Below are 19,646 nucleotides of genomic sequence, written 5' to 3'. Positions count from 1 at the left end.
GCTGTTTTGACCACTGTTTTGACTCCAGTTTGTAGAGGTAACACTACGTCTCATCACCAGTAATGATGTGATCCTGGGACCATCACCTTCAGCCTCATATTGGTTTAACAGGCCCTGACAAACTTGCACGCAGTGTTCTTTCTGTTCATGTGTGAACATTCTTGAGACTCACCTTGAGCAAATGTTGCAAGATTCCAACACCACCACCAATTTCCAATATTCAGCTCCATGTGCATTTCTCTGCTTGTAAGCCACCAGTGTGGATGAGCTGAGGAAATACTCTTCACTTTGTGGTGTGATAGCTGTGCATGGCCATCCAGAATGTGGCTTGTCCTTAACATCACCATAACCACTGCTGAACCAAATGCACCACCCACTGCCTCACTTTGCTACATTTGCTGTTTAGTCTCAATCAATGTTCAGCAAGGGTTGATGATGTCAGTGGGTGCAATTTTTCACATGGAGGAATTCAATGACACACCTCTGCTCTATATGCACTTCCATGTTAGACACCGTTTTGTCAGATCGCTCTTCTGTTGCCATCTGTCACACAGCAACAAAACATAATGGAATATCGATGGGAAGGTTCAATCTCTTCTTCCATACCACCAACATCCACTTCAGACATTGCGGGCCAACTTAATAAAATAGAAGGCATTACTTTCGGAGCAACCCTTGTAGATGCAGGGAGGCTTGTGTGTTGTGTTTTTTGGTGGTGGTGGGTGGCTGTGACAAAGACCATTTATCTTCCAATTGTAATGTGAGAAAAATGCTCCAAGTAATCCAAACAGCACAAGGATAACTCCAAATTCTGACATGTTTCTTTTTCCTTGCTGTAATCATAGTTGAATAGGATTTTCTTATAAGAAAAAAGGATTGAAATAGGATGCCGTCATGTACTAAAGCTATTAGAAAGCTACTCCTTGCTCTACCTTAATATTCTTACTTCTTGAGCGTGGATAGTAGACATATGCATTTTCATCTCTGCTCGTGACAACTGCCATCCTCTGTTTGTCTGACACAAAGTACTTGCTCCTTCTTTGCCCCAGCAGTTTCACTTACTCTCACAATCCCTTTAATTCTGTATGATATCCAACTTCATCATCTTCACCTTCATGGTTTTACCTGACGTCCAACTTCCCTCATATCCTCTCACTGCACAATACCCTTCCCTTTACAACCTCCTCCTAAGTACTCTTCTTGCTTCCTCTGTTATCCAGTCACTGTTTTACAAGTAAGACATCTTACTCCTTTCACAATCTTAACATTATTATTCTTTCATTCCACACTATCTTTGAGTCACACACTTCCTCCTTAGCTTCCTTTACATCTTTCCTTAAAAACCATTTTTTCAGCAACAACTTCCAGTTACACTGTCCCTGACGATGAGAGTCATCATCTGAACACCACTGGCCAGACAGGACCTAAATTTAACCATCTGAGCACAGTATTCACTCTTGTTTTTGCTTGAGGCTACATAGTTGTCAAATGGACATATCATTTGACAGCTTGCTTAGGTGAGACATGGGTTACATTATGCTTATGTCAATAGTTTGTTATGGCAGGGAGCAGCTGCAGATCTGGGGAGAGTTCTTGTAGTAGCCAGTTGTTGGCCATATGATGCTCAATTTTTATTTATAAGCATTCTCAGTAGTTGTTTCAAAGGGCACTTTGTTATTGCTGTTAATTGATAACAGTCTCAAAAATCTCCACCAACCAAAAAAAGCTTGAAATTTAGTCACCAGTACAAGCTTTTGGGCTTGCTTCTAACTGAATACATACTATGAACAAAACCAACGTTGATTACTGAAGGCTAATGACTGGAGCTAAGACATCGTGGTCACAGAATCTTACCCTTTCTTCTCCTCACTATGGAGGAGGACTAGCATGCTTCGGCTTCGGAGTCACAGAAACTGAAGTCCACAAGGTGCTTTTTATGCAAAGTACTTCCTTTTCAGCATTCACTCTGCACTTTATCCATCAAAGCTTAAGCCTCATTGGCTTCAAGATCATTTTAAGATATGCCTTTGTTGTGGCCAAGCGCTGATTTTTTGTTTTGTCAGACAATGTATGCTTATGCACAAGTGTGCCACAGAAACACAAAGGCATCTGTGCTCTGGATAACGTTACACACTTCCTAAAGATTGCCAGCTAATCCTAGCATAAGGTGTGCTATGTTACCACATTTACTCAGTGGTTTGTGTTGTTTTCTATTTTATATCCAGTATCTGTTAGCAGAGGTATGTGGTTTTCCTCATCTATACTCCTTTCAGAAGTAGGCTGTAATTGCTCCTCCATTTTATTAATTTGTGACCCTCCTCAAAGCCATCTCTGTTTCTTCCTAGAACAAACTGGGAAGCATTTTGCTGCCCTGCCAGCTTTCTTAAAATGGCAAAAGCAGCTGGATCTAATCGTTTCCTGAAGCCAACACTGTGTTTTGGATGTGTATTTTGCTTTTTATGATATCCATTTTATAGGCTTTCACTGGTTAAATTGCAGTGAATACAGAGAGACAGATTTTCTGAACTACTAGCAGATGTTCGCTGTTGCTAGTTTTATGAGTCTTGTAGAACAGCAGGAACAGGCTATGTGCAAAACATTTTTTTGTGATTTTGCCATCTCACACTGTTCTCACAGCACTGGCTCAGTAATGACATGATAAAGCTTGGGAGGTAGGCTTTGATTGCAGACTAGCTGCTGTTGGGGCCTTCAGAAAGCCAGACCTGTAAAGTGCAGTTTGTTTTCAAAAGTTGCTGCCTGTGGCTGAGACAGATGGGTTAGCTAGAAATATGTCATTTATAATACAATCAAATGCTTGACCTCTTATTCAGGTATTCGTTGTTATGACGTGGATGTTCAGTGTTTAAACTGTCTCACAGCTTGTTTTGTTCAGATGTAAGCTGTGGTAGCTTTATCTGAAATGCTAATTTAGGATCAAATGTTGGCATTATGTATTTGAATTTTGTAACACTTTGTTATACACAGGAGAGAATGATCATGAACACACAAAAACCAAAAAAACCAAGAGTACTAAAATCCGTAAATTTTAAACAATTCCTTCTAAAAATGCTTCACTTCAAATCTGGCACACATTTTGGTGGTGAGTGTTTCACTGGGAGAATTCAGAAGACCACACCTGAGCTAAAAAGTCACTTGGTTGTAATGGCTTTCTAGTCAAAGACATGTTGCAGGCAGGGGAATAGATACCTTTTAATACAGAATCAGCCTTGCTCTGCAGTCTGAACAGAAATGAATTATCACAGGCACAGACAGCATACAGATAGAGCAAGGCTGAGTTTGTGATAGCACAAGCTTTACTCTGACTTAGTAATATATCCATCTACAGAGTCCACACCTTCTGTCCTCCATCTCTGCTGCCCATGCCTATGTGGCTTATAGGTGTTATCTGGGATTACATGTATTAACTGTGACTGTAGGCAGAACAGCGATTATGTTCAAAGATTATGCTCAAAACCTCAAAGTAAAACTTTTCAAATACCAAAATTGAGAGTGTTTTATCCCATACTAATTCAGCCTTTCTTGTACCTATGCACTACTATCTCTACTACAACAAAAATGCTGATTGGAAAAAACAGGAATAGGACAGACAATCTTAACACAAGCATTAAATAATTCTGTAGTGATTAATTTTTGCAACCTTATATGTTATTTTGGCAACATTTAAAAATAATTTCCTTTGTTCTCTTTTCTTTTGGAATACCAAAAGAAAAACAAAACGAGAAAAACAAACAGAAAATGCTATCAACATGGAAAACACAGTGGAGAGAATGAAGCATTTCCCAGCAGGGATACCTGCTGCAGTCGTGGAGAAGGTCCTAGCAAAGGCTGTGGGGGAGAAAAGGCTGTGTTGCACACAGGTGCTTCTACATCGGCTTCATGCTGATCTGTTCCCTTTCTCTCCTGATTTCATTTCCTTGCACAGTCCAACGAGGGGGAATAATTTGATACAGAAATCTAAGGGAGAAAAAACGGGACCAGAACAGTTGGGAGACAATTGTGACAGGGGAGAAGGTTAGTTGACAAACGAGGGAGGCAAAGAGAGAAGGGAACGTCTAAGATACTGAAGTTTGAGCCATATGGCAAGTGATTGGAAATGAGGACAAAATACTAGTTAACTTTCATAGGTGACACCTGGAAAATCCATTAGTTATAAACATTATCCCTTTCTGTACCACATAACTAGAAAACAAGTATTAAATGATAAAACACAAAAATTCATTGTACAAATGATTACCAAATTAGAAAATGCCTATTGCAGTATTTAATTCAGCTTGTGCAAGTCTGCTCTTCATACACAATTTCCTGGGCATTATCATAGCTTCAAATCAATCAAAATAAGAACCCCTGGAAGACCTATGTTAATAGAACTGTCTCCAAGAAACTTAATGCAAGTGTCCACTGCAAATACTCTCTGCTAATTTCTTTTTTATTTCTCCTGTTTTATATCATTTTAAATCTGTTCAGCAGTTACTACCAATGCAGGCTCTTAACGTCCTTTGAACAACATAGATGCTATTGCCACATCCACCCTAGCCACTCAATTGTAGCGAAATTAACGTATGCATCCTTTAACCCTTTTAAAACTGTCTGAAGTCAAAGGCTTTATTTTTTTTTTTAGGGAGGAAGTCAGTAAGCACTGCAAGAACAAATTCAGACGATACTGTTGTTTACTCTGCATTACAGTTTTTCCCCATGTTCCTGCAAATTTTCATCAATTTTCAGTTTTTTAGGTGAATGAAACTGGATCTAGTTATATAGTTGCAATTACAGTCAGTTTAGTGAGAGCCTGTGCATCCTAAATAGCATTATACCAAAAACTTAATACAGGCTGCTTGTACAGAATGCCCAGAATGCTCCTGCTGTCTGCAAGTGCAGGCAGTGGTACGTCTGTCACTGCCTTGTGTACATCTCTTTTGTGCCCTGCTGAAGACACCCAGTTCATGTTTACGTTTTATTTTTTCATTCTTACGCAGCCATTCTTACCAAGAATGTTTACCTGTTTTTGGGTTTTTTTTCCACTTTTTCCATTTGAAAGGGACTTGGCTCTGACTCGGGCTTGTTGCAGCATTAGTGGTCTTGAACCAGCAGAGTTTCTCTGTTTACAAAAGCTGAGATTCAATGATGAACCCAATGATGGGAAGGTTCACATTAGCATTGGATATGCTATTTTTCCTTTTTAACAAAAACAATGTAATGCTGCTACAAGCATTTCAGAACTATCTTATTCTACTATTATTACTTTGCACAACATAATCAACTTAAATATTCTATGCCTTTTACAGATAATGATTTCAGCAGTGCTGTGTTTATTCAGCTGAGAATAGCAGCTTTGTGAACAAATAATTTTTGATAGCATTTCTGTTCTCATGACTATCCTGATATTTGAAGAGGAGGCATGGTAGCCAGCTTTCAGACTCTGTAGTGTGATGCAGGACTCATTTCCAGTGTAACGCCACCAATGTCTGCTTTACAGGTTGATGACCAAATGAAGTTGCTTCAGAACTGCTGGAGTGAACTCTTAATTCTAGATCACATTTACCGGCAAGTGGTACACGGGAAAGAAGGCTCCATCCTTCTGGTTACCGGGCAACAAGTGAGTATGTGGGCTCAGAGAAGTATTGATGGCTTTTTAATAATCATTTTCAAAATAGCAGGAGTTTAACTAGGTCAGAAGCACTTCTGTATTCTCAGGCATTCTCCACAAATAATGTAGCTAAAATGACTTGTGCACTCAGTTCTTGGTCTGTTGATTATAGTTAAACTTATAAAAGCAGATATAATCATAAGCACTTTGCTTTTCAAATATACTTGTATACCTCAATGATTGAAAAACAGCAGATGAGAAGTGTTTCTCAAGGATTTATATTCTTGGAGCTAAAATGGTTTGTTTCTGACAGCAACAACAAGACATCCCAAACTCTGTGCTTCAGGTCTAAGCAATTTATTTTCCCTTCAGAATAATGGTTTACTCAAAAGAATCACTAACTGGATCAGAAACCTAGATAACTTGCAGCTACTGCCTCAAAAATGCCTTGCTTTTAGAGAAGTATGCGCTTGTGTGAGAGACTGGGGAGCTGAGACACCTAAAACCAGGAAAATAATTCAGACCATAGGATATGCACACAGATATTGTCTCAGGAGCTGTCTTGGGGAACGTGCACTTCAGTTTCTGCACAGCTTTCCAACAGCTAATTTTGTTTAGATGTCAAATGCTTGGGTTACCCAAAACGCAAGAGCCATAATGTGGGCAAATACCAGGAAAACTGTGAGAAAAATTGAATGAAGTAGGAAGACTTTACTCATCCATACTCTCCAAAGCACAAAGAAGACAATAAAGAACCTTATTCCTAAGATTCTTCTTTCTGAAAAAAAAATCTCAGTATCTAAGAGAAATGCATCTGTGTGTGATATTCCTGATTCAAAGTGAAAACAAATGATAGTCCACTGCTACTTAAGGAACTGCAAAATGAACTGCCTAGATGCATACACACATGGGAAAGAGTTCCCTTTTCTAACTACACAGATTCTCCATTTGTGCCTGTGTGCTCAGGAATCTGCTTATAGCTTTAGTCACAATTCTAACACTGTAGCCATTTCTTAATGCTAAGAAGTGTTTATAAAAATCATTATAAATCATTAAAAAAATCATTATAAACACTTCTTAGCATTAAGAAATGGCTAAGGAAATGACTGCATTTATGACTAAAAGATGTACAGTAGAAGGGGAAAATGATCCACTTGTACAGGAAAAGTAGTGGGAAAATTCTATAGAATTGGCTCCTGCACCTGTGTGGAAAGTCCCTAAAACCTCGATGAAATAAAGTGGTAGTCTTTATTTATATGAAAAAAAATTAGTTGCATCATTCCTGATACATATCAGTGCTACTGAATAAAATTACTGATTCTATTTATTTGCATTTCACAATCTGCAAAGCAGAAAGAATTACGCTGGCAACTATTTCATTTACCACACAGGGTTCTTGTGTGATTCCTCTGTTGTTAATCCATAAGCACATAGACTAATTTCTGTTACTGAATAAACTGCTAAATTAATGCCTCCTTTGTTATGTGATGAGCTAGCTTTTAAAGGTGCCGAGTGCATAAATTCCACAGAAACTGTTGAAGACATTTACATTCCTTTACGTTCTTGCCACTGCCACCATTTTTCCACAGTAACAGTTCTTATCTGGATTAGCCACTTTTATCTTTATTTGCAGAAAAAAAGCAGCTGTACATGTTCTCATGGCAAAGCATAGCATTTTACTGCTGCTGGACAGCAGCATGCTAATTAAATGCACTGCTTAGAAATCATCACCTGGTTTTGGAAGCTGTATATTTCCAACTAAATTAAAACCTGAGTAAATTGAACAGATTACATCGATTTTTGCCCCAAGTTTGTCAAGTAAGTTTAATGCATCCTCCTTTTAACATAGTTTGGCTTTTCTATGCCAACATTTGTCACTTGAAACTGATGCAAACACCCCTGAGTTTTCCATCCTCTGTGCATTCCTCTTCTCAATTAGGCTGCTTGGGGAGCAGGGAGCCATATTATCAGAATACTAAACCAGACCCTTTCCTTCCAGCAAGTTTTTTCAGCATACGACTCTCTTCCTCCCTAAGCTCTGCTGCGAAGCAGAGAGTTTTAGGAGACCCAGTTAGCAAAGACTGATGCAAAGGTGGCACCGAGTACCTCAGTCCAGTCTGTGTTCACTAATACTAAATCACCAGCCAACTCCAGCAACAGTTCTACATTTTCCTTGTTCTTCTTCTACTAGTGATTTGACATCCTGCACAAGTCTCAGCTTTAGCTGATTTAAACAGACTAGTTTAAAATCTTCCTTACGTACTTAGACAGTGCTTCCATATTTTTTGTTCTGAGCCATTTCCAGCTTTCACCTGCTGTGTACTACTGCCTTTTGGCAGTGTAGCTCAGTACTGAATTTCCTGTTAAGCCAATCTGATTCACTATGACTGCTTCTGAACATCAGAATGGACAATCCTGGCAGCATCAAGTTGGTCTGTTGTCCTTCTGAGGCACAAATCTAGTTCAAATGTGCTTATGACAGGGGAATTATGACCAATGCTCTCCACTACTTAACTGTAAAATAATTCTGGAAAACCACAGTTCTAGACCATGGCATTACCAGTATTTGCTGCTTCACTAAATGCTACATACTTGCTGGCTGCTGCCCCAATACTTTCAGTTCCTCCAGTAGGAGGAAGGAAATAAACATTACAGAAATTAATTGATTCAAGTGTGGAAAGCACTCTGACACCTCTGATGAAAAGTGCTGTATATGTTTTTACTTACAGCTACCAGCAGAGCACTATGAGCAAAATTACAGTCAATCACCTTGTTTTCAAATATATTAACTTTAAACTGAGGTCCGGAGCTAGATAGCCTATTTTATTACCTGAGAGATCATGATTATCACCACAAGTTACCAAATTGGAGACCCTAGAAGCCTCATTCCTTGCTTACCTTAATATATTCCTCCATAAAAGTTACTCATAAACACAGTCCTTTTTACAGTCACAGTCAAGAGAGAAGCTGTCAGGGGGGAGCTTACCACCACTTAATTAGAGCATACCTGCTCTCTCCACTCAGAGTGCACAGCCTCTGCTCCTCAGATATAAAAGTCAAACTTAATCTAGCTCTCCAGGGCCATACCATTTTTTGTTCAATCCTAGGTATCTAAAATGGGCAAGTAGTTAGAAGCACACTTGATAATTTTCAAACACATCAGCTCACACCTGTTACCCTAGGGCATTCTTATACATTACCATACACGTGCGTTTCCCTCAAGCCACTGGCTTATGAGTTTTTCCCAGTGTCAATCCACTAGTCCTACTTTGATTGCAAAAAAAAAAAAACACAGTCAGCAACAAAGAAGTGAACAACGTCCCTTGCACAAAAAGGCTGTGGTTTACTTTATTTTGTTATTTATTTGGTTCGAGTTTCATAAATGAACCTCTTTTGTGTGCATGTGTGTCAGGAAAGCACTTTTTTCATATCATTACAATTCCTCAGCAGTTCCTCAGAAACAAGTTCCTCCCTGTGCTGCACACTTCATTTTCTGCACTAACTACTGCCCCTTAGCAGCAGTAATTACCATTTCAAAAGGAAATAAAGTAGCACAAATGCATTTCATAATAGAAAACAGCCAAGGAGTGATTTGCAATGTGGTAGTTAATTGTAAATCATTGCCAATATGCTCTCCATCCGTAAAGTTTAGTTGGCTTGCCATGTGCCTTGTAATTTTAACAGACAATTTGTAATTATAGAAATTTAATGCATCCAACTTGAGCACTTTATTTTTGTATCTTCTACTCCAACAATACATAGTCAATTTCCAAGATCCAGCACACACAGGATAGACACTGAAGTTCTGTACAGAATGTCACTGCTCTTGCGTTTTCAGGCAGCATTCAACACACAACACATCAATTGTAGGATCAGCTCATTTTGTTCATACCTCCACTCCTCAGTGTTGCCAAACCTTCTGTTTGCTGAGTTTGGTCAAAGTATTTCAGATTCAAAAGTGTGCCTAAGAATATGCCTAAATCTGATACTTTTTGAGACTGTTCAAACTACTGATTAATTCACGTACATCAAACATATGTATCCTCTCACCCGGACTTATATTCTAAGACAACACCTGAGGAGAACATGAGGAATAACCAAGATCTCAACAGCATTTTGTTTTGAAGCAAATCATAATCTAACTTCAAGTTAGATCAGAATTTTGTGGCTTGAACTTCCACTGAAAAGGGGTGCTCTGTAGCTCTTTCAGCTGTACCTTACTGAAAGGTCTTGAGGTATCGCATAGGGGCTTTGCCTGGGGAATTTTCTGTGGCAATACCATTTTTGTTAGACTTACCACTTGCAGAGAAGGCTTCTAACTCGCCTAATGTACATGAATTCATTGGCTTCAGAGAATCTGCTTGTCTAGGTGACCAACTTGCCTTACTGCTGAAAAGGTTCTCAGGAAATAGCTTCATTTTCAGATTGTAGGCTGCAGATGATTGTTTCACAAATAAGGATGACCCTTGCAGAAGCTGTTGTACAGATTTAGAAGAGTGGTTGAGAAAGAACATGCCTGTGAAAAAACTGATCTCTATTCACATTTGCTTGCTATTGAACCTGTTGTAGCACTGAGGTTTTAAGGATAAAATTCCAAATCCAGTTCAAAGACAGAAGCAATACATCTATCTGTCTCAACTATCCATAGCCTACCGAAGCAGCGATACTTTTGGGATCCAATGTAAATGCAACCAGTCTTCTGGACCAATGGGAAAGTGTTCAACTTAGTAGAGAAGAGGTTCATATAAATGTGTAACAGAAAAATGAAATCAAAAGAGTTAAAAGTCCCTGAAGAAATAGACTGAATTAGTACAGTCCTAGTGATGCTGCCCAAACATTTACAAAAAATTTCCATTGATGGACTGTCTTCCAATATTGTACATTCAGCAGTGGTTGCATATCATCTCTTCTATACATAAGAAACACAAAGACCATTGCAACACTGAAGCAAAGAAATGGATTCTACTGTACTCTAGTTCAGTTATATTTTAACATCTTCATATTAATAACAGTTTGAAGAATGGACTACCACAATTACTAAAGTAGGAAAATGTAATGTAACTAGCTAAAATAGCTCTCTAAATGAAACTTCAAAATATTTTTATCATCGTGCCTTTTATGACATAAATATTTCTACTATAAATGAATTTATTTATGATCAACAACTGGGCACAGAGTTTTTCCAATCTTGATGTACTAGTCTTCTCTGAAACTAAGTTAGACATACTTTGCAATACTTTAGAGTGTTACCATTTGCATATTATAACTAATTAGCAAGCACAATAACATCATCCTAGGGGAAAGGCCCACTGGCAACTTAATTCATTATCTTCTATTATTGTATATCATGTTAAAATGACAAGCATCTTACACTGTGTAAGTCATCACAATTTTAATTAATATATCCAAAACTAATATGAGCATTCGCTGATTTTGTCTGTGCTGAATCCTCCTTGATTTTTCTGTAGGCACCTCTTCTGTGTGTTTTTCTACATAAATTAGCTTTAAAACATAACATGAACATTTTTGAAATATAAGTAATGAAAGTGTTAATAATATGAAAATATTTAATGAGTTTAATAATCACCACAATTGCCAGCAAAATATATATTCTCTCCTACCTCAGGAAATAGGGAAAGTAATTAAGATTGTGATAGTAAATTAGCTTGCTTGGTATATACTATGCCTAATGCCTTTTTCTGGGAGAAATGCTCACCCACTCACATAGCCAGACACTAGAGCCAACTCAAAGGCTTCAGGGCTTTCAGTGCAGGTTGCTACCTGAGGATGGGAGCAGTGTCAGAGTCCACACAGCCAGCAGCAGGCTCTGCTACCAGAGTAGCACAGAGCAGAGCAGTGAGGAAGAGGATGGTCATTTTGCTGCACCCAGGGGCTTGCTGCCAAAACCACAGTGAGCTAACTTACTTCATGTGAGAAAAACAATCTGCTGTATCAGTCATTTCCATCTCTTAACTGCTCTGCTTATCAGTTGAGAAATTTTTGTGACACCTGACTTTCTAAAAGCTCCTGAACTGTAGGTACTTTACCAAGATATATTACTTTTAAGAAGAACTGTCATGAACACTCAGCACTGGCCTAACTTGCTTCCACTGTCATTTAAGGCATTTGGACTTTTAAGTCACTTTGAACTGGATCAAAACAAGGGACTTAGAAAAAATACTTAGCATGGCCATATCTCTCTGCAGTCCCATTTAGCTATATGATCCTCTTTACTATCAGTTTTGTGGGTTTTTTTTCAGAGCTGTTAGTATTTCTGTATTCTCTCTTGCAAAGCCTGCTGCCTCATCCACCCAGCCCTTACCTCTGCAGTGCAGCCGGGAAGGCCAGCAAACTCAGAGGTAGCTGTGAGAAATAGCTATCAGAAATGGTGAAAAGAAGGGTATTACATGCCTGTTGAAATGAATTGAGCACAATTTTCTATTTGGAATACAAAACTAGAAGTTCTCCCCCAGATCTCTCTTTCTGCCCAATATTCTTGATCAGAACGTGTCTACAAGATGTATGAGGCTTACCTGAGGCTACTTGATCTTTCTGACTTTCAACAGATGCCCCAACTGCCAGGATACACTAATATATTCCATGCACTCTTTGGACTAGAGATTTGACCCTGGACTTCTCACATCTCAGTTGACTGCTGAAAAATTCCCAGTCTGGCACTTTTGATGCCTTAGGTAATCCAGTCCACAGATATTAAAAGAGCTGTTGCATGAACTGGACACACAGTTACTTTCCACTGTCATGACTGGAGTAGTCCTGGCCATGCCTAGAGCCAGTTTGACTCTCTAAGTGGAAGACAGACCAGCAAGGACTTTAAGCAAAGTTAGACAGCAGCAGAGTGGAGGTTTCTAGTACCTAATTTTAGATTTAAGCACATCAGTTAGCAAACGGTACTACAGCACAGCCTGCAGTATAGCACATACAGGGATATCTACACTAACCCTAAACAACTAAGTGTAAGTACCAGAATGGCAAGAACAAGTAGCAGCATAAATTATACAGTGCTGTTCTGTTGGCACTGCTTTGGTACTGAGCTAACCCAGTTAAATCTCGATCATTACTTCTTCATCATTACTATATTCACCATGCAAGATAGCACAGAGTACTGGTACATGAGGAATTTACACCTCCAGTCATCTGTGCAGCCATAACTTTATGCCACTTGCTTTATCTCTAAACTAGGTGATATGAAAGCATCACTGAAGCTTCTGTTTTCAAAAATACCGGCTAACTTGTCACCATCAATATCAACTAAATTGTGCAGTAATAGTAATTGGGAAGCCATTTGTTGATTTGATTTACCAAGTGGAATTTGTCATACAGTGTTAAGTAAATATTAAGATGACAGTATGCAAGTAAGCATTTTGCTCAAGAACTAGGCTCTTTTTGTCTTTTAAAAGCATGTTTAATCATGAACTGAAAGGTGAAAGATTTAATACACCCTTTAATATTGCTTTCTGCATACGGAACCAAACAAGCAAGATAGTATACTCTTTAATGCGACCAATTTTTTTCCAAAAAGACATTAACTGAGGCTTTTTCATGCACAGTTGATTTTCTATAAACTGATTGACACCTTTGGGGGTCGTCTTTCCACTGACTTATAATTTTGCTCACTCTTGAAAAAAGCCTCCTGCACACCCAGTATTCTCTAGTTAAAGCCGAAAATTCAACTCATCATATTTACACAATAAAAAAAAATCCATTCTGCATTGTTTTTAATTGCAAATCCTACTCAAGGGACCAATTCTCCTGCTTAGGAGGCAGCCCTGTGCCTTCTACTAGAGAACCAACTGCAGTCAATTATGGTAATGAAATGTCAATAAATATAAAAATTTAATACAGCCTGCTCATGGTGAGTGGCAGATGAGGACTTGCCTCCCAGACAAATTTGCTGGTGTTGCAAATATTAAATGCACCTGAAAGAGTAGCAGGTTGTGTGAGAGCTCTCCAGTAGAGGGATGGTGGGAGATCCAGACATCTACTGGGCTTTTCCATTACGGCATAATTGCTGCACTAAAGCCACTGATATTCTTGACATCCAGACATCTTAACATCTTATTATGAATTGAAAGGTATATTTCCCCCTCAAACTGGAACCTCAGTGAGGGATTTCGAGCTTTCTTCCTCCACATAACAAAGAATTAACATTACAAAAGGGAAATTAAGTTGAGAATGAGTTGATATTTGTATGTGACCAGTTTCTCAATAGGAAGTAGTTGAATCATATCACTATATTAAACTGCTCTATGAATAAATAGCATTTTGGCACTTTACTACTTATTTGTTACTATTTAAGTAAACATATATCCTTATCTATAACAAAATATGTAAATAAATTTATGTATGTGGAGGGGGTAGGGAGGGAGGGGGGGAGAGAGAGAGAGAGAGAGAGAGAACGGACGAAGTAGAAAGCAGTTTTTGAAAGACAGTTTGTCTAGGAGTCACAAAGACTGGATCCTAGTTTTGTCACAGATTTCTTTGGATGAGAATAAACAATTTAATGTCACTACTTCAGTGTTCCCAAGTATAAAAGACAGCAATAAAAACTATCTCACAGGATATTTAAGCACTATCCATTGGCTTCACTGAAACATAAGCACAACACTAAATGCTCTGCAGTGCTATTTTTAACATCCATGCCAAAAGAGTAACTTCATTTTTCTTGTACAGTTGCTTCCAATCAATGTCTTGGGAGCACTAAGTATATATAAATAAAATTTCTTATTAAAGTCTGTAACCTATTGATTACATAAAGGTCATCTCTAGGAGAGGTTAGTTTTAGACCTTTTCAATCATTTATCTTATCTTTCCTGGCTGAAATTTTGACAGGTTTAAGTCCTAGAGTTTTCTTCTTGCTTTATAGCTGTTTATGATTGAGCGAAATAACTTAACACTTTTAAAATAAAGAAAGAATATGTTTCAAAAGACAGTATCCATAGCACTTACTTAGAAAGTATAAATTCTAAGGGATCAGTGCCTGGAAAAACAAAATTTTCAGTACTGTTCTGTTTCTTTTGGTGGTATCTGATCCTTCTTCATTAAATACTTTATTTTGAGAGACCTTAAAGACTGGATCAGTGTACTGACATCTTTAAACACACTGTTAACCTACAGTGTGCTCTTACCATTAGAATTTGCCTTAGTTTAAAGCTGGGCTTCACCAACATGTGGTTATATGAAGTATGGCTGTCAATTCCCCTGTTGCTGTGGAGGCCCCTAAGAGACTAAAGCTCTGCAAATATTAGAATAGCCAGGCAAGAAAGGCATTTTGAAAACACCTAGCACATCATAGCTGCTGCGCTTTGTCTCTAGATCATGGCATTCCCTGAGGCCACAGAGCCTAAGCATGTCTCAGCTTTCATCATCCCATAACAAATTCCACAGAAGTTAGCAGTGACCATTCTCAGAGTGGCAGTGGCTGGTGCAGCCATTTGAATGGATGCATCCCCTTAATAACACTAGCATTTCCATAAGAATGTTTTAGTATGCACAGTGGTGAGGTTGACTGATTTCAAGAATTGCAGTTGAGTATATCAGCTAGGAAGGGTTTTAAGCACCCCTGGCTAACAAACATTGCCGTTTTAAAATAGAGTGCATTCATTGCAGCTTTCTGTTGGTCCTCTTCATACAAGAGACGTTTAGAACAGCTTGTGGAGAGGCCAGTCTCTCTGAGAAGGAAAGGGCAGCATGTCAAGGGCAGCAGACCTCCCCTGCAGTCACACTCCTTACTGTGCTGCAGATGAAGGGGCTTCATGCACCATGGTGACTGCCTGGGACTGTGTCTGTGCAGCTGGCCTGTGCCACACACCTGCCCACTCCTCCTCTCATAGCAGAGAAGGAACTGCTAGAAAAAGTCCCTTGGAGCCACCTCCAGAAAGTGCCAGGATTTTGTGTAGCTAAAGAGAACAGAAACTACCCTCACAATACCTCCACTTCCTGTGGGAATACACCGACATTTCAGGGCTTGAATAGAGGTTACGGGCACCAGATTATTTCCCACGAATAACTTTATATCCCTCAGGACTAATATGCCTGGTGTGGGGGCAAAGCCCAACTTCATCAGTCTCTCTCCGCAAGATCATACAGTTACAATGAGAACAAGAGACACCAAGTGTATAAGACAAACTGATAAGGGACACAGCTCCCAGTGTCATAAGCAACAGTCATATATAAAGCCTCAAACACAAGCTAATACAGACAAACCAGCATTCACAGAGATCTGACATACCATTAAGATGTATGGTTTAATAATAACTCCAATATATACTGTTGTGCTAAAATGGGTTTGTATATGAAATCATCCTGACTTGATAACATCATTAAATTGAGAGTGATTCTTTCATCCAGGAGTATCCTAGCTACTTGTGACTATGTGACTACTTGAAATATTCTAAAGTGGTTCTGTGGGCACAGACAGATATATTTCACAGAAATATGTACTTCTCTTTTGCAGGTAGATTATTCCGTAATAGCATCACAAGCTGGAGCCACCCTCAACAACCTTATGAGCCACGCACAAGAACTAGTAGCAAAGCTTCGTTCCCTGCAGTTTGATCTACGAGAATTTGTATGTCTCAAATTCCTGGTGCTGTTTAGTTTAGGTAAGTAAATTCTACTTTTCATGCTTACATTATTCCTTACTTATTACTGCTGCATTGTTTCTTTTTTCCCTAAAAGTGATGAATATATTTTGCTTTTATTACTGTTTCCTGAAAAACAAATATGATTTCAAGATATATTTTATGAGGTCCACAGTAAACAGATGATCATCTTTTAATTATAACTTGCAGGACAATTAAATGGAAAGATAAAAGTGGGTTTTGATTGAAGTGGTTTCTAAAACCTACAGAACTTAGTAGAGTATTACAAGCTTACTCCACATACTCTCTGAATATTCCTGAACAAAGATAACATTTTATTATAAATTCCAGAGGACAGAGGAAAATATAGATTGGAATATTTTTATAATATTTGTTTATATAAAGCAGATGATTTGGAGATATGATTAAAATATTCTTTTTAAAGTAACTTCAGGTAAGTATAAACAGTCTTGTTTGCATATGGTTGTCACACTGTAACACATAAATCAGGAAGATAACTCATGGTCTTTAAAAAGTGAAAGGAACTCTTGAAGCACAGATTAATGATAATAGCTTTATGACAAATCTAGGTAGGAAATAACCTTTAAAGGGAAGATTGTTTTGCACTAGCAGAGAGGACGCAGAGGAAAGATACCTATGCAAGACAAATTAGTTAAACCAGTGCCCTTCAATGAATCAGTCAAGAAAAATCACCAACGCCAGGAATAAAAAAAGGGCTTAGGGGGATGGATTCCTATTGACTTCATAGGAACAGATTTTTCTCTTGTCTTCTGTTTCAGGTTTGCACACTGTTGACTTAATAGAACTGGTCTAAATAAACTTTGGCTAAGTGACTTTCTTATTTACAGTTACTTTTTATTTACAAGCAGTAGAAAAGAGAGACTTAAAAACATAAATAAGGTCAGATCCAGCAATTTCTCCATAGCCAAAATTATGGTTTTACTCAGAAGTTGTTTGTCTACAAAGAGAGTGAACAGTTGAGCCAAGCACAACAATGAAAGAAATACCAGCAGTGCTGACATTTAATGATCTTTTTCTTTAATTACCCTTTTTTTTTAAAGCTTCTCTGTGAAGGAATAAAATTCTACAAACAAATTATTAAAATACAAAAATACAATTGCAGATAAACCAAGAGAAGTAAGACAATTTTGCATATGCTGTGAAAACTCAATTACTCTCTGAAATATGTCCTTCTGTGTGGTATTTATAGTGTTTGAATCTGTTATGGAAAGTTTAGATGAAGCTCTCTCAAAACACAAATAGCATTTTTCTCTGATTTACGCTACAATAAAAAGAGCTGCTTCTCCTGCTAATGGAAGCCTTGCAGTCACATTGCTTCTTTCTAGAAACAATGTAGCAAAAAAAGAGTCAGCACTTTCCCAACTATTAATTCACTAGTTAGTGCTTTGCATAACTCAATTAGATAAAAGTCAAAATTAGATGTTATTCTGTAAATAGTAAAATACTACGATGTTGCCACTTGACCCAAAGAGCTAAGGCATATATCTGTAGAGAACGATGATAAAACTGAAACAAAAAACACACATAACTTTTCCAGCTAACTATGTTAGTTTATGCCCGAAAGTATGAATGAGTTGTCTGGATGAAGTTGAGTGAGTCAGGTTTTTTAAGACACTAAAGTACCCTGCAATGCTGGTAAGTATTCAGCAGAGTTGTAAAAACTAGCTAAGCAGCAAATTCAGTGGAAAAAATTGGGAGTAATTATTGTATCTAAGTACTGAGATGCATTCGATGCATATCTTTGTTTCTTAAGGTATCTTAACAGAAAACTGAACTTAATACTGAAAACACATTATTAATCAAAACAATATTTCAAGAGTCTGAGCTGACTTTAATTGAAAATCCGACTCTGTAACGTTTAATGGAATAAGAAGCATATCAAGAAATACCAACCTTTCTCATTTCTGAGGATGTCCCCTCCATGGTGTAAATATATACTATTATACTCTAGCTTCCGTGTTAGCGCAGACTCAATAATCCACAACATTCATTTACTGAGAAGAAACCATTGGGCTTTTTATAATCACAGTTACAAAGCTACCTTGAAAAGCTGTCTGTTATTCTTGACTATACCTTATTGTCTGTATCTTCGTAGGACAGCCAACTCCTTGAGGGCAAATAACACCGTCTCTTTTTTTTTTCCCCTAACATATCAGAAGTGACAGTAAACATTTCAGAAGGCTTAGTAAACTAACAGTAAAATAACATTCAAAACTCATAGCATATACAAAAATAATTAAAATTACAATTTAATCGTATCAGTCTTGCTTGCTAGCGTTTAAATGAGAGAGGTAAATTGTTCATTATATATTTGCCAGAGGTTCCGAAGGATTTACATAAGAAAATGCTTTTGATTGCTGGTAGTGTAAAGATGCTGTCGAAGCTCAGACAGGTGTATATTTATCACAACCTTTGTAGCCAGCAGTGCACAACTGTTTCTGCAGCCATACGAGTGGCACATCCAGGCACCAGAGATCTACTCCTTTCTCCAGCCACCTGTCCCATCTAAGCAACCTTGCCAAGTACATAATGATACAGCTGAAGAAACCAAAACATTTTGGTACCTTGTGTTTTTAGACGGTGTGCCCTCTCTTTAGTTTAGCCTACCTAGAATTAATACATTTAGAATTAGCTAACTTTTAAATTTCCCCTACTGGTTATAAAAAAAAACACTTTACCTCTCCACACTTAAAAAATTCTCCTTCCACACCAACGTATCTTCATACTTCAGTGACTGTCTGTTCGTCCTCAGTGGCTTCTCTTGCTATCAGTCCACTCACTGCCAGGCCCTGGAGAGGAATAAGAGATACATTCTCCTGTTAATTCCAACAGTGGAAGGGAGGCGAGCTGGTAGACTCCAAATCAAAATTGAAGTCTTACACTCAATTTTTTTCCACAATCTTAAGATATTCAAAAAATATATTCAGTAGCTCAAGAGAGACATAAATAAAAATTGGATTTTTTTTTTTTTTTTTTTTTTACTTAGTTGCATTTGAGAGGCTTCTTTCAAGGAAGGTGAACTAAGCAATTCAACAACAGTCATTGTACAATTGATGGAAACATATTGAGCAGGCACACAGTAATAAACTGGAAAAGAAGAAAGGAATCTTTGAGAGACTTGGGTGTTAAGCCTACTTTTCCCATTTGCTCTGCTTCACATTTCTTAATTCATGTCCAAAAAACAGAAAGGGCATATGTGAGAAAGCTGATTATCAGATAGGTGTGCAAGTCTTTACCAAACTTCCCAATAAATAGAAATTAACATAACTGTCTTTCTAAAAGCTAGCCAAGTTGTCAATAATGCAATTTCTTTACCCACAGTAATACGACTAATTTTTCCATAGTATATAGCCACTAGTATATAGCCAATATAGTCCACAGTACACATCATCAAAAAT

At 37.9% G+C, this 19,646-nt stretch overlaps 1 protein-coding gene across 3 annotated transcripts in view; it reads left to right on the top strand.

The window, feature by feature from the left end:
* The window catches only part of NR5A2 (nuclear receptor subfamily 5 group A member 2), an 87,003-nt gene that overhangs the window by 44,586 nt on the left and 22,771 nt on the right, over positions 1-19,646 (top strand). For all 3 annotated transcript variants that reach the window (XM_052666008.1, XM_052666007.1, XM_052666009.1), the window contains 2 exons: positions 5,495-5,614; positions 16,080-16,227. In XM_052666008.1, the coding sequence (XP_052521968.1) occupies positions 5,495-5,614; positions 16,080-16,227 (268 nt within the window). The remainder of the gene's footprint in view (positions 1-5,494; positions 5,615-16,079; positions 16,228-19,646) is intronic.

The sequence above is a fragment of the Tympanuchus pallidicinctus genome, unplaced genomic scaffold (genome assembly GCF_026119805.1).
Source record: "Tympanuchus pallidicinctus isolate F22 unplaced genomic scaffold, pur_lepc_1.0 scaffold7, whole genome shotgun sequence".
Classification (NCBI taxonomy): Eukaryota; Metazoa; Chordata; class Aves; order Galliformes; family Phasianidae; genus Tympanuchus; species Tympanuchus pallidicinctus.
Note: the sequence above shows the minus strand (reverse complement) of the source record. Positions and strands in the feature narration are given on the sequence as shown.